Source organism: Acartia tonsa, chromosome 10, assembly GCF_053477335.1.
Source record: "Acartia tonsa isolate MP-2025a chromosome 10, ASM5347733v1, whole genome shotgun sequence".
NCBI classification, from domain to species: Eukaryota; Metazoa; Arthropoda; class Copepoda; order Calanoida; family Acartiidae; genus Acartia; species Acartia tonsa.
In genome coordinates, this window is record NC_137269.1 from 33,655,547 (window position 1) to 33,676,765 (window position 21,219).

Below are 21,219 nucleotides of genomic sequence, written 5' to 3' on the forward strand. Positions count from 1 at the left end.
TATCAGGGTTCATACAGTCGCAATCTTTTATCTTTCAATTAAAAGCATGGGTATTTCATAATATTGGATTTTATTTTGTTAAATGGCAAATAGTTAAAATATTTTGATGATCTTATTCCTTAAAATAATTTTGTAACAAATTCATATAAATAAAATTACGGAATAACTACATTAACTCTTAGCAGATGGGCCTCCCTTTAGATGTCAAGGAGGTGGGGTCTAACCTCCCCCCCTCTCTATTAGCCCAGCTTCTAAAGAAGCTAGAGATTTTTGTGTGGTATCCTATTTGATAAAACATTTCTGAGGTACTTCCGTTTTGGGAAACGGCTTCGAATTTTTATAATATATTTATTATATGTAGATATGAAATATACGCTATGGTTCTCAATTTTAAGTATCTAAGTAAAAATTGCAAAGCCATTTTGCTAGGGTCTTGGAGGATCATAAAATGAACCTTGAATTGGCCTAAACACCTATTTTTGATAATGTTTTTATCTAAAAGTATTTTGGCCATTTAGAGGCTTTGTTGAAGTCAAACAAATAATCTATGTGTCCAGTAAGATCCAGTTATTAGCCTATCAATTTCCAGAGAAGCTTTTGGTAATTTTTCATCTAAATATCCAAAATATCCTATGACATATTGCTCTGATAATAAAAATAGAAAAATATTTTCATTTCACAATGTTCATCAAAATATAAATAAATGTGAGGCAAAGCCGCAGAGTGTAGAAGCGCAGCCTCTATATTTGAAATAAAACTTTTATCCAATTGATCCAAAGATGGATTGATGATTACTTTTTCAATAGTTTGTTTGGAATAAGACAAACAAACATTATATAATTACACCTTTGTCGAGTTTTTAAAAGAATTGCACATTAATTAGATTTATTATACAGAAAATAGGAGAAAACCTTCCCAAGATTTAAATCTAAACCTAAACCATCCTGGATCCTCTGTGAAGCTACCCTAAATCGGTTCAGTAGTTCTGGAAATCTTACAAAATAACCCCAATACTTTATGAAATAACTAGGGGCTTCGCCCCTAGAGGCCTCTAGTGGCATTTCAATGTTTTTTTTTAAATATCTAATTTGATAAATAATTTGTCTATGTTATCAGCTGTCAAATTCATGTCTCTACGCAGCGCGACTACGCTATCGACACTATGCGGCGAAAATATTTCAATGTTTTTCGATTTTTTTGTGATTTCTCTTGGGAGGGTGGTGGTACCCTCCCCCAAAAATAGTTCTAAAACTTTCCGGGACCTTTAAGAAGCTACCCTGTTAAGAAGAACCCGATCGGTTCAGCGGTTAGCGAGATCCTTCGGTACAGACACACAGACAAACATCATGTTACTTTAGTATAAGGATACTACGCACCTACTACGGTAGTGGGGTGTTGAAATAAACACTTTAGTTTTAGTTTCAAAAAGAAAAAGTAAAAAGAAAAAGAGGGGTGGGTTTTATATTTTATTTTTTAAACTCATTTTTTGTTAATGTAGAGACACTCAGACAGCGATCCTGTTATTTTATTATAAGGATGGAAGTAATCATTCTTGTTCTAGAACAACAGTTCTTTTATTCAGTGAAGTATTGAAAAATCACGTAGGGAAGGATGAGACATTGTAATTGAAAACTAGAATTGTATCATAAATATTCTTATTCTATGGCTTAAAAACTTTGGGTACTTTTATTGAATTTCAATAAAATGTTCCAAACTAAAAATGCAATAATTTTTCAACCATTAATTTTATCTTCATAAGGAGTACTTTTATATTTTTTTCACTATGGATGTTTCAGCGTATCCCTTAAAATCCCTGTGAAAAATAAAAGACTAAAGTCATCATGCCAAGTTAAGTCTGGATAATGGAAATTATATAATTATGAACAAAGAATATTTTAGAAAATTGGTGCCCACCCTCAAAGTGCACTTACGACTGCAGGGGACCCTAATCATGCGGAGCCTATAACTTCGATGCCCAAACCCTGCTGGCCTAAACAATATCCAATATAATCTAACTTATCCTCTTTGCTAAACAATGTCCTTTGAGGGTAACTCCAAAACTTTTGTCATATTTTTTAGGATGATTAACAACTCCTTTTGCCGAACACCAACCCTTTGATTGTATAAACATTGTCTTAAAGTCTTTTATAAATGTAAAGCAATTATTTAGTTAATAATTTTCAGACAGCGGGAAATGTACCATTATTTACATACAGACATTACCAATAAATTATAAGGTAGCTGCGCAACTAAAAAAAGACTGTCTCCATATTTTAAAAATCTTTTGTCTATAGACTGACAAAAATGGTAACAAAACGTAAATAATAAATAGAATTATCTTTTTATTCTAATTCCTAAAATAGCAGATAAAAAGGTTTGTCTACTGTTTCCTGCTGATTTAGAAAGCATTTAAAAATATATTTAACAACAACATTTTATCATTATAGCCTAAGTATAGCCCAGGCTTTAAAAGTTGTTTCTTTTCCAACAAATAACTGAAAGCCAATTAATTTCTTATGTTAAATTCAAAATATTAGCACCAAAAATAACTTAATTATTAATTAATTATCGTTGTAGTTTTTTCGTCTTTTTTTAAAATTTAAATTTGGTTTTAAACATAATTGAACCTTTGGATCATGGAAAGAAAGCAAAGTTTTGGGTTTCGTCGCATTTTTACAGTAGCTTTTCTCCTTTTTCTAGTCCCTGCGGAGGGCTCTAACCCTGCGGGGCAATCATTAACACTTACCTAACCTAAAACTACCTTTCAAAAGCAACTGTGAAAATGCGACGAAACCTGCAACTTTGTTTTCTTTCCATGACCCGAAGCTTTTTGCAATTATATAAGGGGAAGGAGAGTTATACTCCCATACAATTTTAATTTGGTGGGGGGGGGGGGGGGGTGGCTTTATACAAAAATGGACTTACCTCTCTCCTAGATTATGAACAGAGCAAGTCAACTCCGCGGTTGAACCAACCTAAAAATAAAACAAGGATAACAAATTAGTAGCGAAGCACAAATAAATCATTAAATGGAGGCTCGGACAAAGTTATATCGTTATTGAGCCGATGTTCAATTGCCATAACAGAGAAAAAAAAGAGATAGAATAAGCAAAATCTCAATGAAAACCATGAACCTGTAGAAAATAGATGTGAAAGCAGATTTTTGGATGTTTTTTTGTGAAGCAGCTTATAGTGTCATACAATATGAATAACCAAAAATAGGCCAATATAATCTATAATCTATAAATTTTCAATTTAAAAAAAGATCTGGTCGATTTCCTAAGCAATGTCTGAGGATGAATGTACGTACAATGCAAAGTTTTAGAGAAGCTACGTAATTTAATAGATATTCATTGCCCCCCCCCCCCCCAATCGATTTAATAACAAAAGGTTTAATAGCTAAAGATAAGGAAAACCTAAAATATAACTTGAGACACAATTAGTCAAATATTTCAAAACCAAATATTAAACCTTACTTCATTTTAAAATTTATAATTTATTTTATTTTTCCATCAATTATTATTTCTATAGCTAACTTATGAATATTAGCATCATCCAACTAGTTTTAAACCTTTTACCCCTTCAGTATAGCATTACAATAGTTCAACTGCAAAATTTTAAGAAGGCCAGTAAGTAATTATTTTTAATTAGATGACCGAGGAAATCTTCTCAAAAAAAATCTGCCAACATCATATAACAACCAAAGAAATTACATTGTCATAAAGGTGAGACAAACAAACTAGCAGATAGGCCGACGGACACATAGACAGAAAGTTTTATTAAGTAACTTTGCTGCAAAAAAATGTAAAAATGTAACTTAAATTCTATATAAAATTTGTGATGTGTAATTCAAGGAAACTAATTATTTTACCTCCACACAACACACACGCACACCCACATACGCACTCACTCACACACACATACACAAACGCACACCTCCACCCATACAGACACAAACTCACTAACACACATAAACTAAAATTTGACATATTATTTTAGAATTTTAATTTAGAAATTTTAATTTTCATTCATACTAGGCAGATATAATACGTAGGGCTCGGCAGCTGCAGGTTTTAAAGAAAATTGCTGCAGCTAAACAAGCAGTTGAACATCTAGACTAACAGTTAGGTGCAGCTGGTACACTTGGTAAATTTGTTGCAAATTACTTAAAAACAGGATACTGCTTAAGAATAAACATTTTGATGATTAGCCTAAAAAATGTTACCTTATTTTCCTATAAATCATTATTCTAAAATTCAAATGAATATGATAATTCTATCAATCAAAAACGTATAAAATCAACTTGTTTTATATGAACTTTCAGACTTTCTAATGAAAATTATGGAGTTGCTACGCTTTCTAAATCATACCTAATTATTACAGGAATAATGTCAAATTTGAAAAGATAGGAAATTTTAAAGAAGCCTAAATTAACAATAAGAGCTTTCGGACGTATTAACGGACCAACCCTAAAAATAGAAACGCTTTGCTTTAAAAGGTAGTTTAAAATAGGGTTAAATTTAGAAAGCTTCGCAAAGGCGGATTTTATTTGTTAAAACAATGAGGGTTGGGGAGCTTATATGCATTGGTCCACCCAACCAAAGGAAGGATGACTTCTCTTTTTCAAAAGTTGTATAATCATTGAATTAATGGAATAATAATTAAAATATTTGAATAAAATGTGTGCAATCTGGAAATCCTATAGAAACTGTATGCTAATTAAGATATTATCAATTAATTAAATTTTATAAAAACGTTATTCATCCAGTATATAAAGGATATCTATATCCATAAGTATAAGTGATCACCTTCTGCATTTCAGCTATATAAAAAGAAGAAAAAATGTCTTTTTTGTGTAAATAATTCTTAATTTCTTTGGTTATAAGGTGTTACCACCCCCCTCCCCCCCTCCCCACACATTATATATATTAGGGTGGGTCGATTTTGGACATTTTTTTTCTGAGACCAAAGCGGGGAACTGCAAATGATTTTTATGAGTATAATACTGTGGTATCCGCCTAGGATAAATGGCAGACACCAGAGTTCAAATGACTACGGCAGTGTGAACAGACGTGGACACCTATACTATAGAGAAGCTACGCTTCTCTAGCAATCACTAAATAATAAACAGAGTCTATTCAGTTGTTCCTTTATTCAGGGTCTAAGGTTTACTAAAGTTATATACAACAAACAATAAATACACAGATAGGAATAAATAATCATAAACAGAATCAATATAATACATATACAATAGTCAGTTTGGGCAATAATGATCCCCCATCCCTGGAAAGGGTGGGGGGAATTAACAATACAGCTTAACCATAATAAGGCTGTCAGAATCTATCATTAATTTTAGGCATAGGGAGGGGGTCGGCAGACCCCTTCCCCAGGACTCGGGGGAGGGCCCTTGGCCCTTCCCCGAACCCAGGTCAGGGTTGCCATAGGCATGGCTCACGGTTGCCGAATACCACAACTCTCCCCTCGGGAGGCTGGGAGGGGGTCTCCCTGCCAGACTTCCGACAGTGGTTGAGGCCTTCGGCCCGCTCCTTAGGGCTAATTTATATACAAGCGATAATGATTCAATGGAATCCTAGTGGTGATTTTCAGGGCTGATGGGCTCCCAACGTGGGATAGAAGGTAGAGGCTGGCTTTTGTTGGACACGTAGCTCGGCGCCAGCAGGTGTCAGGTTGGCGTGGGGCACAGCCGCTGCGGGGCCGGTCAGTAGCGGGGCGTTCTGGTTGTTGTTGGCAGCGGCTGGGGCACTGGCTACCAGGTTGACCGTCTGAGCGACAGCCTGGCCTCCCGAGGGGCCGCGGGGCTTTCCAGGGTGTGGCCCAGGCCTGCCTGGGCGGTCATTCCCACTATCGGCTGATTGCATGGATACCATTTCCTCGGCTGCTTCCCAGCCGATAGGAATGGCATCCCAGTCTACTGAAAAGTCCCGGGACTTGGCATGGGTGAGCCTGGCTCTGGCCAAGGCCTTACGATACAAGGTTGGGTGGTACAGGAACACTTGTGACATCGCGTTCATGGCGGCCCGTACACCTCCTTGTGCGGCTGCCAGGGAAATGATGGTTAAGTCTCCCAGCAGCTTGAGAATCAACAACAGCAAACACAGTATGGCTGCGCCATCTCCCCACTCGTGAATAGCCTGTCTGAACCCAGCCCAGACATCCAGGGTTGCTTCTCCTTCCTCCGCCAGTCGGTCAATATCGTAGGACACGATCCCATGGTCTCCGGTGGCTGAACAGCTACCTTGCTGAACGCATGAGCCATACGACAGGCCGGTCAGCATGGCGGCCTTATACGCTGGGAACGCTAGCAGCTGCTGCCAGTCGTTCAGCTCAGCCTGCGAATACAAGCCTCCCGAACTAAAGTCATCCAAGGGCTCTGTCAGCAGCTGCTTGGGTGTATCCAGCGGGGGTGGCCTCTTCTTAGGTGCGGGGGTTAGCTCTATCCAGCCTTCCTCAGCGTGTACAGTTAGGGGGTAGGTGGAGGAGCAGGGAATTTTGGTGGCGTGGCCGCTATACACCTTTGTCACGGCATCTAAAAATCCTGTGGGCTCCACCGGCACCTTGTCCCAACATTCATTGCTCTCCCTGACAACATATTTATTGCGTTGGCAGGTAAGCTGGAGCAGTACATCTCCCCTCAGCACAGAGAACGTGCTCCCCTGGACACGCACCGGATGGGCCGGGTCTAGGTGCTGGAGCTTCCAGCAATTGGCCGCTACTTCTTCTGCTGCGGTGCTTCTCATTCGAGTTTCCAGGGTAAATCCGATGTAACCTGCATGTATCTGGGCCTGCAGGGGGACATCCACGTCCCTGGCCGATACTCTGGGCAGCGCTGCCGCGGCCGGGTCGGCTGCCACGAACAATGCTGGGTGGTTGGTGGCATGGGCCTCAAAGTCGCAGTTCACTATTGAGGTGGGGGTTGTCATGTTGATGAAGAATTGGGCTTGATGGTCAACCAGAAACGCATCCATCACCAGGCTAGGCTGGAGGCTGCGGATCAGCCTCAAGGGGCAATCTCTCCCCAGGTGGTCCCACACGTAGGTGGCCTCCCCAGTGATGCAGGACAGCTCAGAATGGGGACACTCTAGGGTCAGGTGGTCAGACTGGGACTCCACCCGTCCATTTTCGACTATATAGGTCTCTTCCTTGACCAGCAGCCGTCGCTCCTGGTGCACTAATTCATTGCGGTACAGCTGGCCCTCGAAATGGACGTCCTCCCCTTCACAACCCACCCCCTCGGAGCTGTTGACCAAGGCGCTCACCATATCGAGGGTGAAGAACAGGGGATGGTTCAGCTGAAACGTCAGTGGCTGGGTCTTGCCTGGCAGCGTGTAGACTCGGTTCCTGGCCAGGTCTCGGCACGTTTCTGGATCAATCTTGGTTGGCCGCATGAGGGTGGGGACCGAGGTCACCTTGAGGTGGCCCCATACTCCACACCTAAATGTCCACTGGGACACGGTGAGTTGACAGCTATATCCCGTTGTTTCCCTAATCTTGCTGCAGGACATGTACCTCATGGCCCAAGGGCACCTCCTGGTGTAGCGGCTCCGTGCTACACATCTTCTCCTTGTTGTAGGCTGTGACATGGGTGGGGTTGGCACAGTCCCACCCTACCAGGACGTAGCTAGTTGTAGGCCACACGGCTGCGAGCAGTAGTCCCCACAGAACCATCCACCAGTGTGAGAATCTACCAGACAGCCATTGACCTCGCGCACGCGTCTGGGGATCCTCGGCTCGGGCCACGGCTGCTTCTTGGGGCTGGACACTGCTAGGCTGCTCCTGGCTAGATATAAATTTCCATTGAGCGTTATCTTTGGGTGCCCGGGGCATCCCGATACCCTCCCCAATGACAGACTGGCAGGCGACTGGCGCCTGCCTGGGTGTCGGCTCCCCTAGCCCCAAGGGGTCCCTTCCCTTGTCCATGGCATGCCCAGTGGCATGGGGCTGGAGTGCGTGTGGCACAGGCTCGCCCTGTATTACGTCCCTCCCCTGCCCTAGGAACTCAGGTGCATGTGGCACAGGCAAGTCCTTATATCCCCAAATTTCAATCTCCCCAGCCTCTGGTGCGGGAGGCACAGGCAAGGCTGGAGGGTTACAATACTTTGGATACAATACATTTGTCAAATTTAACTTATCCTGGCTCGGTTGGGAATGGTGGGCAGCTGGGTTCCCTCGGCTGGCAGGGGGCGCTGGATGGTGTATGGCTGGGCTCTCCCTACGGGCTGGTGGCGCTGGCTGACTGGGGGTGACGGATGTCACCCCTCCCTCTGGGGCTGCTGGCTCGTTCCAGGATCCAGGTATCTCGGTGGCGGCGACGGTTGTCGCCCAGGCACCAGGGTGGGGGCGCTGGATAGCACCCCCCAGTCATCGCAGGTGGCGGCGGCGGTTGCCGCCCCAGACATCAGCTTGGGGGTGCGGGGGCGCACCTCTCGTCCTTCCCAGGTGGCGGCGCCGGATGGCTCCCCATACATCGACTCCGATGCGCTGGCTAGCGCCTCTTGCCTCTCTCGCTCAGCGGCCGCCAGGGCCTCCCCGTACACCGTCTCAGTGGCGCTGGGTAGCGCCCCTCCACTCTTGCTGGGTAGACTCGGTCTGGCAGGCCCCATCATGTTGAGGCTGAAGGGTTGAGGCCTCAGGACTTCTGGCTCTGCAATGTTGGTGGGCTGCACGAACTCCGGTCCCAGGTGATTGAGGCTGAAGCCCAGACCAACCCGGTTGGGTTCAGCCGCTCCTCCCAGCACATTGATCCTAGCTGGGACGGTTCCAAACTGCGGCATTCCGTTGGCTCGGCCCGCTGCGTTGGGGGCGGCTGCTTGCTGGAGTGTTGCTGGGGGCGCGCTCCCTTCCATGTTGGCTACTCTGCTGGGCTTTCCTGAGGGAGCGCCCTTGTCAGCGACGCATCTCCGGCCGGCTACCTGGTCCCAGTCAGCCTTGCACTCGGCCGCCGTATGGCCTGCGTAATGGCAACGGTCACATTTGGCAGGACGGTCACGGCGTGGCTGGGTGTGTCTCTCTTCTAGGCTGACCTCCATAGGCGTAGGACAGTCTCGGACTCGGTGGCCTTTCCCATGGCAGCGATAGCAGCGGCCTGGAATCTTGTCATCTGGGGCGACCTTCCCCATCTGGTGGAGACCCGGAGCCAAGGCGTTAATCTCCATTGGCTCCGACTCATCATTTTGGGGCAACTGGACGCTGGCTGATCCCGTGAGCCCGTCGGTGGCGTCCACTAGGCACACACCCTCCTTCAGCTGCTTGGTGATCATTGTGACGGTAAACATGGCTCGCCTCGTGTACTCAGGTACCGAGGCGATCTCATGACCCATCATTTCATGTTTCACATTAGCGTTACGAATGCCACGATTTAATTCGTCTATCAATAATTCAAGGTCCTCGTGGCTATAGGCCTCCCTATACAATGCACACTTTGTGGATATGTATGCTTGTATAGGTTCTGTCGAGTGTTGCCTATAATCTCTGAAGGCTTGCTTCAGGGTCTGAGATTCATAGGCTGGACGAAATAACATTTCACACTCGGCCTTGACTTGTTCGTATGTCAAGGCTTGGCCTGCCTTGCCAAACAGATGAGAGGCCATCTCCGCTGCTTGCCCCGCCAGGGATAGTAAAAGGGCGTTGCGGCGATTTAGTGTGTCATGGGGGGGCACACGGTAAGCCGCCCATGACATTTCGAGTCTCCGGATGTGGGAACTCCAGGATTGCTTGGGCGGTCCTCGATACTCCGGCAGGTTACTCAGCATCAGCTTGCGGTACTCGGCTGGAGCCGGCTGGGGATCATCCTGGAGCCATCCTTGGAGCTGGTCGCCTCCTGGCGCTTGTGGCTGCTCCATCGGGTCAAAGGTTCAGCGGCGGGACACGAAGTTTTAAGTCAATACTATAAATGGTTTACACTTGAGGCTTTCTAGCCTAGCAGCCAACACTGTTTATCACTAGGTTGGTAGTTTAACTACAAAGATTTAAATTAGGTGTACCTAAAGTACTTGTCACTAGTTTCTGAGTTGTAGAGTAGGCTGGTAGGTGTAGATAGCTGTTGAGGGTCTAAACTGTTGGATGCTATGGAGTAGCTCCGCTCCTGTGTGTGTGTGTGTGCGTGAAATATCCTTTCCTTGCAACGCGCTTACGCACCGTCAGATTCGCGCACACAGGTAAAACGCGCACCTATCCCTCAATCTGCTCTCTCATTGGTCCGCTTTGTCTTATTCGTCCGTTGAATTTTGTTGTGCGTCCCAAGCTCTACTGCGCGACCCGTAAATGGCGCTCTGTTCTCCCGGTCGCTATCTCCACACCGTGGGCGGACTTATTCAAGTGTGGGTAGGAAGGGGGAGCGCGTGAGGGGACGGGGTAAAACCGTCCGTTCCCCCCTATGGGGAGGGGGGGGGTCTGTAGGTTTGAAGTAACTGTGTGGTGAGGTAATTGTGCCCTTTCCTTAATCCTGAGCTTATTGTTATGTCACCTCGATTGTATTGGCTTCAATTGATGGTGGGCCCCTCCCCTTCCGTTGGGATAAGGGGTGTATTTGTTGTACTGAAGGCTTGGGGGGTTAGATTGTTTATCAATGCATTGTTATATTACATCTAGGTTCTATTTTTTGGCTTTGTCACAATACACAACAGATTTGCTTACCAAGCCTGTTCTATTTTTAGCTTTATCACAATACACAACAAATTTGTTTACCAAGCCTTGCTCATAAATCTATTGTTCAGCCTTCACACTAGGGTGGTAATCCCTAAAATGTGATATAATATCTGTTTTTCTAGATGGGTGGCTGCGCTGTAGCCTCTCAGGGTACTTGGAGTTAACGTAGTTTTTCTTCTGCTTGGTACACTACACTCGTATTTTCGCTCGCAGCTCGCAGCTATTTGGCTTGTTTCAGCCTGTCGGCGGCAGGGAATGTCCCGTCCTGCAGCGCCGTGTATCCGAATCCGGCTGCTGGCGGCAGGGAATGTCCCTTCCTGCAGCGCCGCTGGTTTGGATCCTGCTATCTCTTGCAGTAAATGTTGGCCTATTTTCAGCCGTTTGCACTTATTTGGCCTGTTTCAGCCCGTCTGCAGGCCTGTTTCAGCCCTTGAGCGCTCAATTCTCCGTTAGATGTCGGCGCTTCTCGCGGTTCTCCGTCAAGTTTCGCTGCTCTCCGCAGTCTCTTGTCCGATTTCGCTACTCTCCGCAGCTCGGGTTCGGCCACACTTAGTGGTCTTTAGCTAGGTTTCGCTTCCACAACTGCCGGATGCAGAGTTAGACCTTGCTATCCAGGGTGGGTAATTCAGGTTGCTTGTGTCAGTTTTGCCAGTTTCACTGCTGGGAGTACCTTAGCCTCAGCTGCGCGTCTGCTCTACACTTGTGGTTTGCCGTAATCTCACACAGCTGTCACCAAAAGTTGTGGTATCCGCCTAGGATAAATGGCAGACACCAGAGTTCAAATGACTACGGCAGTGTGAACAGACGTGGACACCTATACTATAGAGAAGCTACGCTTCTCTAGCAATCACTAAATAATAAACAGAGTCTATTCAGTTGTTCCTTTATTCAGGGTCTAAGGTTTACTAAAGTTATATACAACAAACAATAAATACACAGATAGGAATAAATAATCATAAACAGAATCAATATAATACATATACAATAGTCAGTTTGGGCAATAATGATCCCCCATCCCTGGAAAGGGTGGGGGAAATTAACAATACAGCTTAACCATAATAAGGCTGTCAGAATCTATCATTAATTTTAGGCATAGGGAGGGGGTCGGCAGACCCCTTCCCCAGGACTCGGGGGAGGGCCCTCGGCCCTTCCCCGAACCCAGGTCAGGGTTGCCATAGGCATGGCTCAAGGTTGCCGAATACCACAATACACCTCTGGATGATTTAAAATTTATCCTAAGTCTTGAAACTGCTGACGACCAGGCGTTCAATTGTATAGCTATTTGTAAATGGGTGTCAAAAATTTATTGAATCAGAACTATGGCTTCATTGTGCTCCCATGAAAGGCATTGAGGAGTAGAATCAGGAACTTTTGACCGTTTGAAAAAATCTTATTCCTAGCCTGAGAAAACCTCATAAAACCTCTACAAATTGGACAATTCTCAATAAACCTATGAAAATGGTGGTTTTTTAGTAATTTCTAAGGCTAGGAACGAGATATTTTGAAACGGACAAAAGTTCCTGATTCTACTACTCAATGCCTTTCCTGGGAGCACCATGAAGCCATAGTTCTGATTCAATAATTTTTTTACTCTCTTTTACAAATAGCTCTACAATTGTATTTCTGGTCGTTGATAAAAGATTGGTAAATAAAGGGTAAGGAAGCGAAATATGACTTTGACTGACTTATAGTCGGAAATCCATTATTAAACTGGGGAAATGCACAAAAATATTTAGCCTTCTAGCACTAATAGCAACTGAGATAACAAGTGGAAAGGACTTGAATGTCGTCTTTGTATATTATTTTATTAATGAAATACATTTTTACGTGGTCGCATTCTAAATCTCAATTTTTTAAGTTTCTTTTTCGGTCAGACATTTTATTTAAGTTAGTTTTATCTGTTGCACATCCCCTCTTTGTCTATTTCCGATATGAACTCGCCCTAATATATATTTGTGCGTAAATTGAAAATAATTTCTTTAAATACTATTTAACATCATAGATAACCCCCCCTCCCCGACTATGCCTTCTAATTATACTGTAATGAAAATATATGTATATGATAAACAATAATACAAGACGAACATAAAAAAGGGAATGTTAATTTTTGATGTAGCTTAATATTTTTAGATGAATTGAAGTTCAGGTAAATCATATTTATACAGTAACTGTTCTATTAACATGGATGACAACATCCATAAAAGCGAAGCTCTGAAACGGTGTGACAAACGAACAATAATTCTTGTAGAGTGTCAGAACTAAATATATACAAAATATAAATAAATAAGTTTTGACAAAATTATACGTAAATTTGTTGCAAAATTTCTTAAATTCCAAAAATCTGATCAATCGGTGATTATATGACATAAATTTTTTTGTAAAGAAAGTTAAAAATCAACATGTGTAAATTAGACGTACGGATATTCCGGTAACGATTATAAAGTTGGTGCGCTTTCTGAATCGTACCTAACTATTACAGGAATCATCATGCAAAGTTTGAAATCGATAGAACAATTCTAACATGCCTAAATTAACGAAGAAAGCTATCCATTACAGACGGACCGACCCTAATTATAGAAAAGCTTCGCTTTTAAAAACTATATAAGATATATATAATTATATATAGAGGAACTTTGACGTGTATTTGTATAATCTTGTATATTGTTCTAATTAATGAAAATATTTTGAATAATGATTTAATTATAAAATCATATTTTGTAGGTTTGACTTTAAGGAAGTGTTTAATAGAGGAGAAAAAAGTACCCAGAGTTTTATAACAACATTATCTTTCTGATAGCCAAAAACTTTTGATTAGTTGGTTTCAAACTACCAGTGTCTAAATCCATAATATATAATTTTAGGGAAGATTCACATAGGTCACTAGTAGGCTAGTAAATATATAAAGTTTACTCTTGATAAGGATTATTTTGCTGAATACTACCTTTCCCTTTAAAATACTTTAAGCCGTTAGTATAAACTAGGGTTGGGCCGGATACTTTTTTGGCCAGATACCGGATACTCGGCTAATTAATAATGCCGGATATCTGGCCAACGTTCGATATCCGGCAATTTACCGGATATCCGGCGTCAAAATCAGCCGGATATCATGTAACCGGATAGTTTTAATATCCGGTATCCGGCCAGATATTGAAAATGACCGGATATCCGGCCGATAACCGGCCAGACCGGATATCCGACCCAACCCTAGTATAAACATATGCTATACTCAAAAAACGCCTATTAAAAATTACTTAAATTATTATTCAAAGTAAGGATATTCTAAAAGGTAGAAGAAAAGTATTTTTAAATTTTTCCTAATATAATAAAACTTTAAATGCGTAGATTATACACGGAAAAGAATTAATCTACAATTACTGATTTTAAAACAGATAATAATAATAGGATTTGTACCACATAGAATTATAAAAATCTTAAAAATTCTCCATTTGATATATTTGGCAAAATTACGTTCTTTGATATGTTTAATTCTAAACCTTCCTAACTTTACTATCAGAGCAGATAAAGGAGGAAGGTTCAGACAGACAATCAGTTAGAAACACAATGAATGTAAAGAAGCTGCGCTCTTTAAAAGAAAATAGAATATTGGTTTATATTGTTTTCAGTAAAGTACTTTTTATTTTCCTTTTATCATTTTGAATACAGTTCATAGAAGTCTCCCTTTAGTGTATAAATTTGTGAGTATAGTCATTAATGTTAAGTTTGGAAAAATTCCTTTAGTAAATAAATGAGACCTCTGAAATTATGATTAAACCTGCCCATTAAAGGTAATTTACAAAATAGTGTTTTAATGATGCAGTAAAAAATAAGAAAAAGTTAGCGAGAATATGATCGTAAGGATTTCTCTTCAAAGCAAATCAATGAACTTACCAATTATTTTTGATTTACAAGGAATTTTGCTTTGTGGTTTGAGTTAGATTATTTTTTAACAAAAATAAAAATAGGATAAATGTACAAACAGCGATGCTAAAAAACAAAAAAAAATCGAAAATTTAGAAACTAATACTTATACAAATAGTTATTGTATTTTTATTGCTAATTTCATCATATTATATTTAGATATTTTATGTGAACATAGCCAAACAACTTCCATTAGTCAACTCACGATATTTTTTTGGCATGGGGAAAACGCTGCACTTTTCAAAATCAAATTTCTAAATTGTTTGGTGTGTTTCAGTCTGTTTATTAAAATGTAAGTTAATGTATACATTTTGTTTATATGCTAAATTCAATTTTAATTACATTTTAAAGGTTCTGTAAAATTTCTTTTTTTTATTATCAAATGGGCACAATTATCGTGTTCATGAAAAATACCCAGGAAATTATGGGGAGCTTCCTTAAATGGGAGAACCTATTATGGTTAGTGAGATATTGGAATAGACAAAAAAATCTCACTACTTTTTATAACACTAGCGGCTACGCCTTCCCACATTCAATTTTAGTTTTAAAAAGAAAAAATGGAAAAAAAATATATGGGCAATTTGTTTCTTATGGCGATTTCTCTGGGGAGAAAATACGATACCCTGCCAAAAAATAGTGAATAACCTTCCCCGGACCTATGATTCTTCGTTACAAACAAAGAGATAGACACACAGACATTTGGCATTTAGCCTAGCTATTACCTACTAGAGGACTCTAGTTTTCCGGGGGAGGGGGCTTAAGCTATAACAATCTTTACTCTGTAAAGGAGAATCATATTGTTCCAGCAAGATTTTTTTGCTACACACAGACATCCTGTTACTTTATTATAAAGATAATTTATGACATATGTATTTCTTTATTCTTGTAACTTTGACTTTATGAAAACAAATGTTGTAAGAAGAATCCAAAAATGCCTAGGCATATGCATAGTTAAAGGAAAATAAGGTGGCTTCAACATAAATTATCGGCAGAAAAGTGCATAAAAAGAATTAGGACACACACTGACATTAGCCTTTATCAAATTTAATTTTAAAATAAAAAGTTTCCTCTAGCAGTTGTTTTCATTTATGTCTAACAGTAATAATTAGGGCTCGGCCGCGACAAAGCTTTAAATTAAAATCTGTTGTAAACTTGTAATGCTTGGTTTTGTTTTTGAAAAGAGAGTTTGTCATATATGGATCATATTGACGCGCAGCTGGCAAGCCCTAGAAATGATAAGTCAAAGTTAAGAAAGGGAAACAAAATTTGCCTGCCTATAGAGTAATAAATATTCTTCTCTTATTATTTTACTAATAAAAACAATTTTTATTTTGGTTAACTTCTGCTAAACATGAGGACATGTAACAGGTAACTAGGTTTCTCTAAATGAAGATGGGGTTTGTAATTCAGCAGTTAACTAAGAACTTTGAGGGACACTCCCGAAAAAGCACAAATAAGAACAAAAAATCCAATGCAAGATATGGTGCTAAAAAAGAACTAAAATTCAAGAAGCGTAAGAATTAGGCTAAAATAGAATGAAAGAATTTGATTGATTTTGGAAAATAAAAATACTATGATTATACCAGATAAATCAGGGAACTTAAGGGATAAGACAATATGAAAACGTTATTATAAAATTTTGGGGACTAGTATGATAAACATTAGATTAACCTCCATAACACTAAGAGAAATGAACTTCTGGCATTTTTGACTTGTAAGGTATTTTTTCTACACAATCTTGAGCAGAATATCATTTTTATTAAATTACATAAATGTTTAATTTTTGCATTATTTTTCTTCTAAACAATTTTAAATTTTGTGACAGGCTAAATGTCATTCATAAATGCAAAACATTCATGTTTTTAATAGAGAGGCTTTGTTACTCATAGGGTCTGTATGTTCTTCTGTAATAGTTATCTTTGTTCTTCAAGCTAGCATTGATGTTATTGTCCTATAGATTCCAAACTTTGCATGTTAATTCATTTAATAATAAAGCAAAGCATCCCTTTAATTATTACCAGATAGCCTGTACACTCGTTTAACTATAATGGTTTTAAGCAATTTTTTTTATTAAATTTGTTCTCATTATCCTACCGATTTAAACAAAATATTCCTAGAACTAAAAGCACAATAACATAAGCAAGGCATCTCTATGACGAAGTATTTAAAATCAAGAAGTTCATGTCGAATGTTGTCATCCTTGTTTCTTTATAAAATAACACTAGCGGCTTCGCCCCTAGCCTCTAGGGGCTTTGCCTCAAGAGGTATAATTACATCTTCTATTACTTCCCCAGCAGAACGGATCGCAAATTTTCGCACCTACCCAGCAGGAAAACATTTTCTCGTTTAAATAACGAATTCGCAAAATTCGTAAAAAAATGGTCTAATGTGTTCTCAAGAAAATTACTACTGGTGCTGCACATAGTCTAATGTGTTCTCAAGAAAATTATTTTTTTTGGGGGGGGGGTAAATTTACATTTTTTGGGGGGTTGGGGGTGTCCCCACCCCCAAGAAAATAGCTTAAAACCACCACAGGACCGATAGGTATATACCCTGAAGAGTAAAATCCAATCGGTTCAGTGGTTACTGAGATCTTAAGCTTCAGACGGACGGACAGACATCAAGCTACTTTGTATTATAGATAAATTAATTATAGGGTTTCTTTTGTAACCACTTATTTTAAAACATCTGCATAAACCTATGTTTCACACACAAAAAATGACAGTTTTAGTATCAAAGCTACAATACAAATCACTTGTGTCTGCTGGTTCTTTTACGTTTTAATAGCCCTGATTTTATATAAAGAAAATTTAGATTCAGATAGATTGCAATCGCAAATTGAATTCAATTCTTGAGAAACCTATAAAAATGATATACAATATATGTGGATATTATAAAAAGGAGAAAATTTTTCGTCAATTATTAGTTATTTCGTTCATCTAGTAGGAGGGGAGGGACGGTAATGGGGATGGATAGGGGGGGGGGGGGGTCGTCATTTTAGTAAGCTACAAATTTCACTTTATTAGAGCACATGATAATCTAGTGTAAGAACCAAGTAATTATAAATCCATTGCTGTTCAGTATTTGCTTATAATCTGTCCACATTTATTTATCTTTTTGTTTTATGTTTAATTTGACACATAAAGGGATACTATTTGCATTTCAAAAATTGTACAACAGTATAATGTATAATTTTTATAATTATAATTTTAATGTATAATTTTATATTTTAAATTAGAATTTGGCCTATAATACATGGTTATCTTGATTAAAACAATTGCATACAGATTTTTTTCAGAATTTATCCAAAAACAAATACCTAAACGAATACACAATCAACGAATGAAAAGATTTTTATTCATACTCCATAGCCAAGTCTTCTATCTGTATTCTAATCTATATTTTCTTATCTTTGCTTTGATATTTTTAAAAATCTGAATGACCTACCTTCACAGTTATATTCTGTCCATGGTAGGGGTCCAAAAACGGCTGTATCAGATTTACATCGCCTAAAACAAAACATATAAAACATATTAATAAGAAAAATTTCCATATTATACTAGACGTGCATTCTGTCAACAATACTACCAGGACATCAGTGCCCCAGCCGGTGAGGATATGATTGTACCTGGATGTGCGTAAAATAGGACACCTGCCACAATATTATGATTAAGGTGTAATTTTATCCAGATAGAAACTATATAAATCAATCAACTAATAAGTAATATGATAAATAAAAACAAAACATCCATATGATGTTCATGTTATTTTACCATGTTATGTTATTCTATCGATTATTACCTATGACGGGAGTGTCCAAGATCAGGATTAATGAGATCTTTGGTTAATAAAGTGTTATTATAAAGTAGAAAGTTTTCCTTTTTAGAAAATCTTTATTTTTAGGCTATTTAATTTTATTAGGTAGGTCTAGGAATGATTTTGAGCTAATTTTCAACTCTTTCCTACCCCTTCGAATACAAAGCCCCAAGAAGCTAAGGTCGAAGCCGCTAGCGCCCTTTAAAGGTATCTGAGATGATCAATATGATCATTAATCATAGATCCTTTTTTAGGCGAAAACGTTTCGAACCATTAGTCATATTTTAAAATTTAGATTATTCCTCTATTTATCGTTTATGTTGACTGCCCGTTATTGCTGTTCTACATATGAACACAAGTCTCCTTGTTTGTATATAAAAGTGAGAAAATATGAAATTATTTGATAAGACCTCGCTTCTTTTAAACATCAAATTTATCTTCAAATTTTCGTCATCTTTTTACACATAATATAAATGTATAGAATATGTTATTTTGGGAAAAGCAAAGCTTTTCTGTTATAAGGTTGTCCGACAATGTTTTTTTTTATATAACGAATTTCTAGTAGAAATGTCATAGTTGTTCTTTGATTTGAAAACTTGCACTACTATTCATGTAATTATTTGATATAATTTTAAGATAAGGTATGTACGTCCAAGGATACTAATTACTTGAATAATCACGAACATTTTTAATACTTGATTTGTAAATTTAATGAATATTTTATTACACAAATATAAATTCATGACTTTTTGCTTGGTCATTTAAGAAATAATTCTAACATATAATTTTATGAAAATTACCCACAGTCATATATATGATCAATAATTTGATTTAATATATGTAGTAGACTTACGTCTTAAAATCATAACAGAAAATTTTATAGAATTCTTAGAACATATTTTTAGTTAAACTGTACACCAAAATTTAAAAGCAATTTTTAAAGTGGTTTGCTTAAATTTTAGGAGTTATATAAATGGTATGATTTGATAAAGTTGACAATTTCTTTTTTAATTCTTTGAATGCCAAATAACAAGTTTTCAAAAGAAAATATAATAGTAAAATATTATACAGAAAAAGGAAATGATTAGACACTGAATACATTTAGGTTGACACTATCTCTCCTCTTAAAAATATGTCACCGAATAGTTATTACTGAAAAAAAGTAACAGGATGTCTATATGTCAATAAATAGCTCGCAACCCGCTAAACCAATATGTTTCATCTTTACATTAAAGCTCTAATAGGTCTCGAGAAGGTTCTTAAATACATTGGGGTTGGGTGCTTTAACCCTCCTTGAAAAACTGCCCATTAAGTCTTCCTGTTATCAACTTCAAAAGGGAGGGGGGGGGGTGTTCGCCTTTAATCTTTCCTAGCGTAAGATAAAAATTACACCTTCCTTGGTATATATAAAAACATTTCTACGTAGAAAAATGATGAAAGTTTTTATACAGTAACACTACTAAGTTTTTAAAAAAATCTTTAAACATTTTGGGCATGTCGGTCAGTCATAACGTTCATTAAGGATAACTTATATTGTGGCATGCAAAATCTTTCACAGGGATTCCTGTAACAATTTGTTAAAAGTCTGGAAACATGACAAAAATGAAGTTTTTGTTTTTTAATGCCAAATTTTATACATGGGCCATAAACTTTAGGAATGATTAAAGAGTATAATCACTATGATTGAGTTTTAGACTGTATCATGGTTTAGGAATAAGTTTACGACATATTTTCTTTGAATTTCATTTATATATATTTCTTAATGTTTGTCAGTCATGTTATTTAATTTCTTGAGCTTTAATGGATGTTGTTGTCTTTGTTATACAGTAAATACAGCTAGCTAGATGAATCAAAGTTTGACAACAAACACCAAAAAGAATCAAATAATACACATTACACATATATGTTTGTTTGTCTGTTTGAAAGAAGCCAGGATATTCTTTCATTGTCCAACATACATATATGATTATTTTATCTCAAAGTTTACAAAATTACCTAATTAAATTTTTTTATAATAACTTTCAATAGATTGGGCTATTTCACCCATTTTGTGTCTTGACACAAAATAAACTTTTTGAAGAAAATAGAAATAATCCTATGTTTATTTTGGAACAAGGTTAGGTCAAGTGAAGAATATAGTCTCACCGCAGGCTAAGAATTAGATTTAAGAAAGAGCACCATGGATTTATAAAGGGTGAGCAAAAAAATGTCCGTACATAACGCAAGCCAAAAATTGTTGCATAACTTATATACATAAACATCCTTGTTGATGAAATACACAAGTGCACAGTAAGTTTGCTTATATTTGACTTGGTTCGACACCAGAAAATTTTGAATCGCAATGGCTGTAGCTACGGATTGGTGGCTGCATTATTTTACAAAGAATGATAGCGAAGCAGCAAATAGTTTGTAATAAAAAATGACATCATACAATACAAATGACCAATGATAGGCCAGGATATATTTATATTGACCAATGATAAAATATATGATGGCCTATCATTGGTCATTTGTATTGTATTACGTCATTTTTCATTATGCATTATTTGCTGCATCATAATAGCGGCTGCGACTACCGAGCCCTGATTTTGTCACATAAATGTGCATGTTAGTGTGTATTTGGGATCATATATTTCTTATGTATAGTTGTGTGTTTAGGAAATCAAGGACAAAAACTGTCAAAACTAAGGAAAGTAAAATTTAAAAAAGGTTTATCCTACATTAGATAGATGTATGTATGTGTCATGTAAGGTTTGGTAAATGGCTGGACCTATCAGTTTAAAAATTGCTTTCCTAATATCTATAGGGGGTAGGTCAACG

The 21,219-nt window shown here is 38.5% G+C and overlaps 1 protein-coding gene across 1 annotated transcript in view; it reads right to left on the minus strand.

Moving 5' to 3' along the window:
• The window catches only part of LOC145330776 (protein amalgam-like), a 55,881-nt gene that overhangs the window by 13,682 nt on the left and 20,980 nt on the right, over positions 1 to 21,219 (minus strand). Inside the window, exons 2-3 of the mRNA XM_080175442.1 lie at positions 18,031 to 18,092; positions 2,926 to 2,975 (exon numbers count right to left, since the gene is read on the minus strand). Coding sequence (XP_080031568.1) covers positions 2,926 to 2,975; positions 18,031 to 18,092 — 112 coding nt within the window. The remainder of the gene's footprint in view (positions 1 to 2,925; positions 2,976 to 18,030; positions 18,093 to 21,219) is intronic.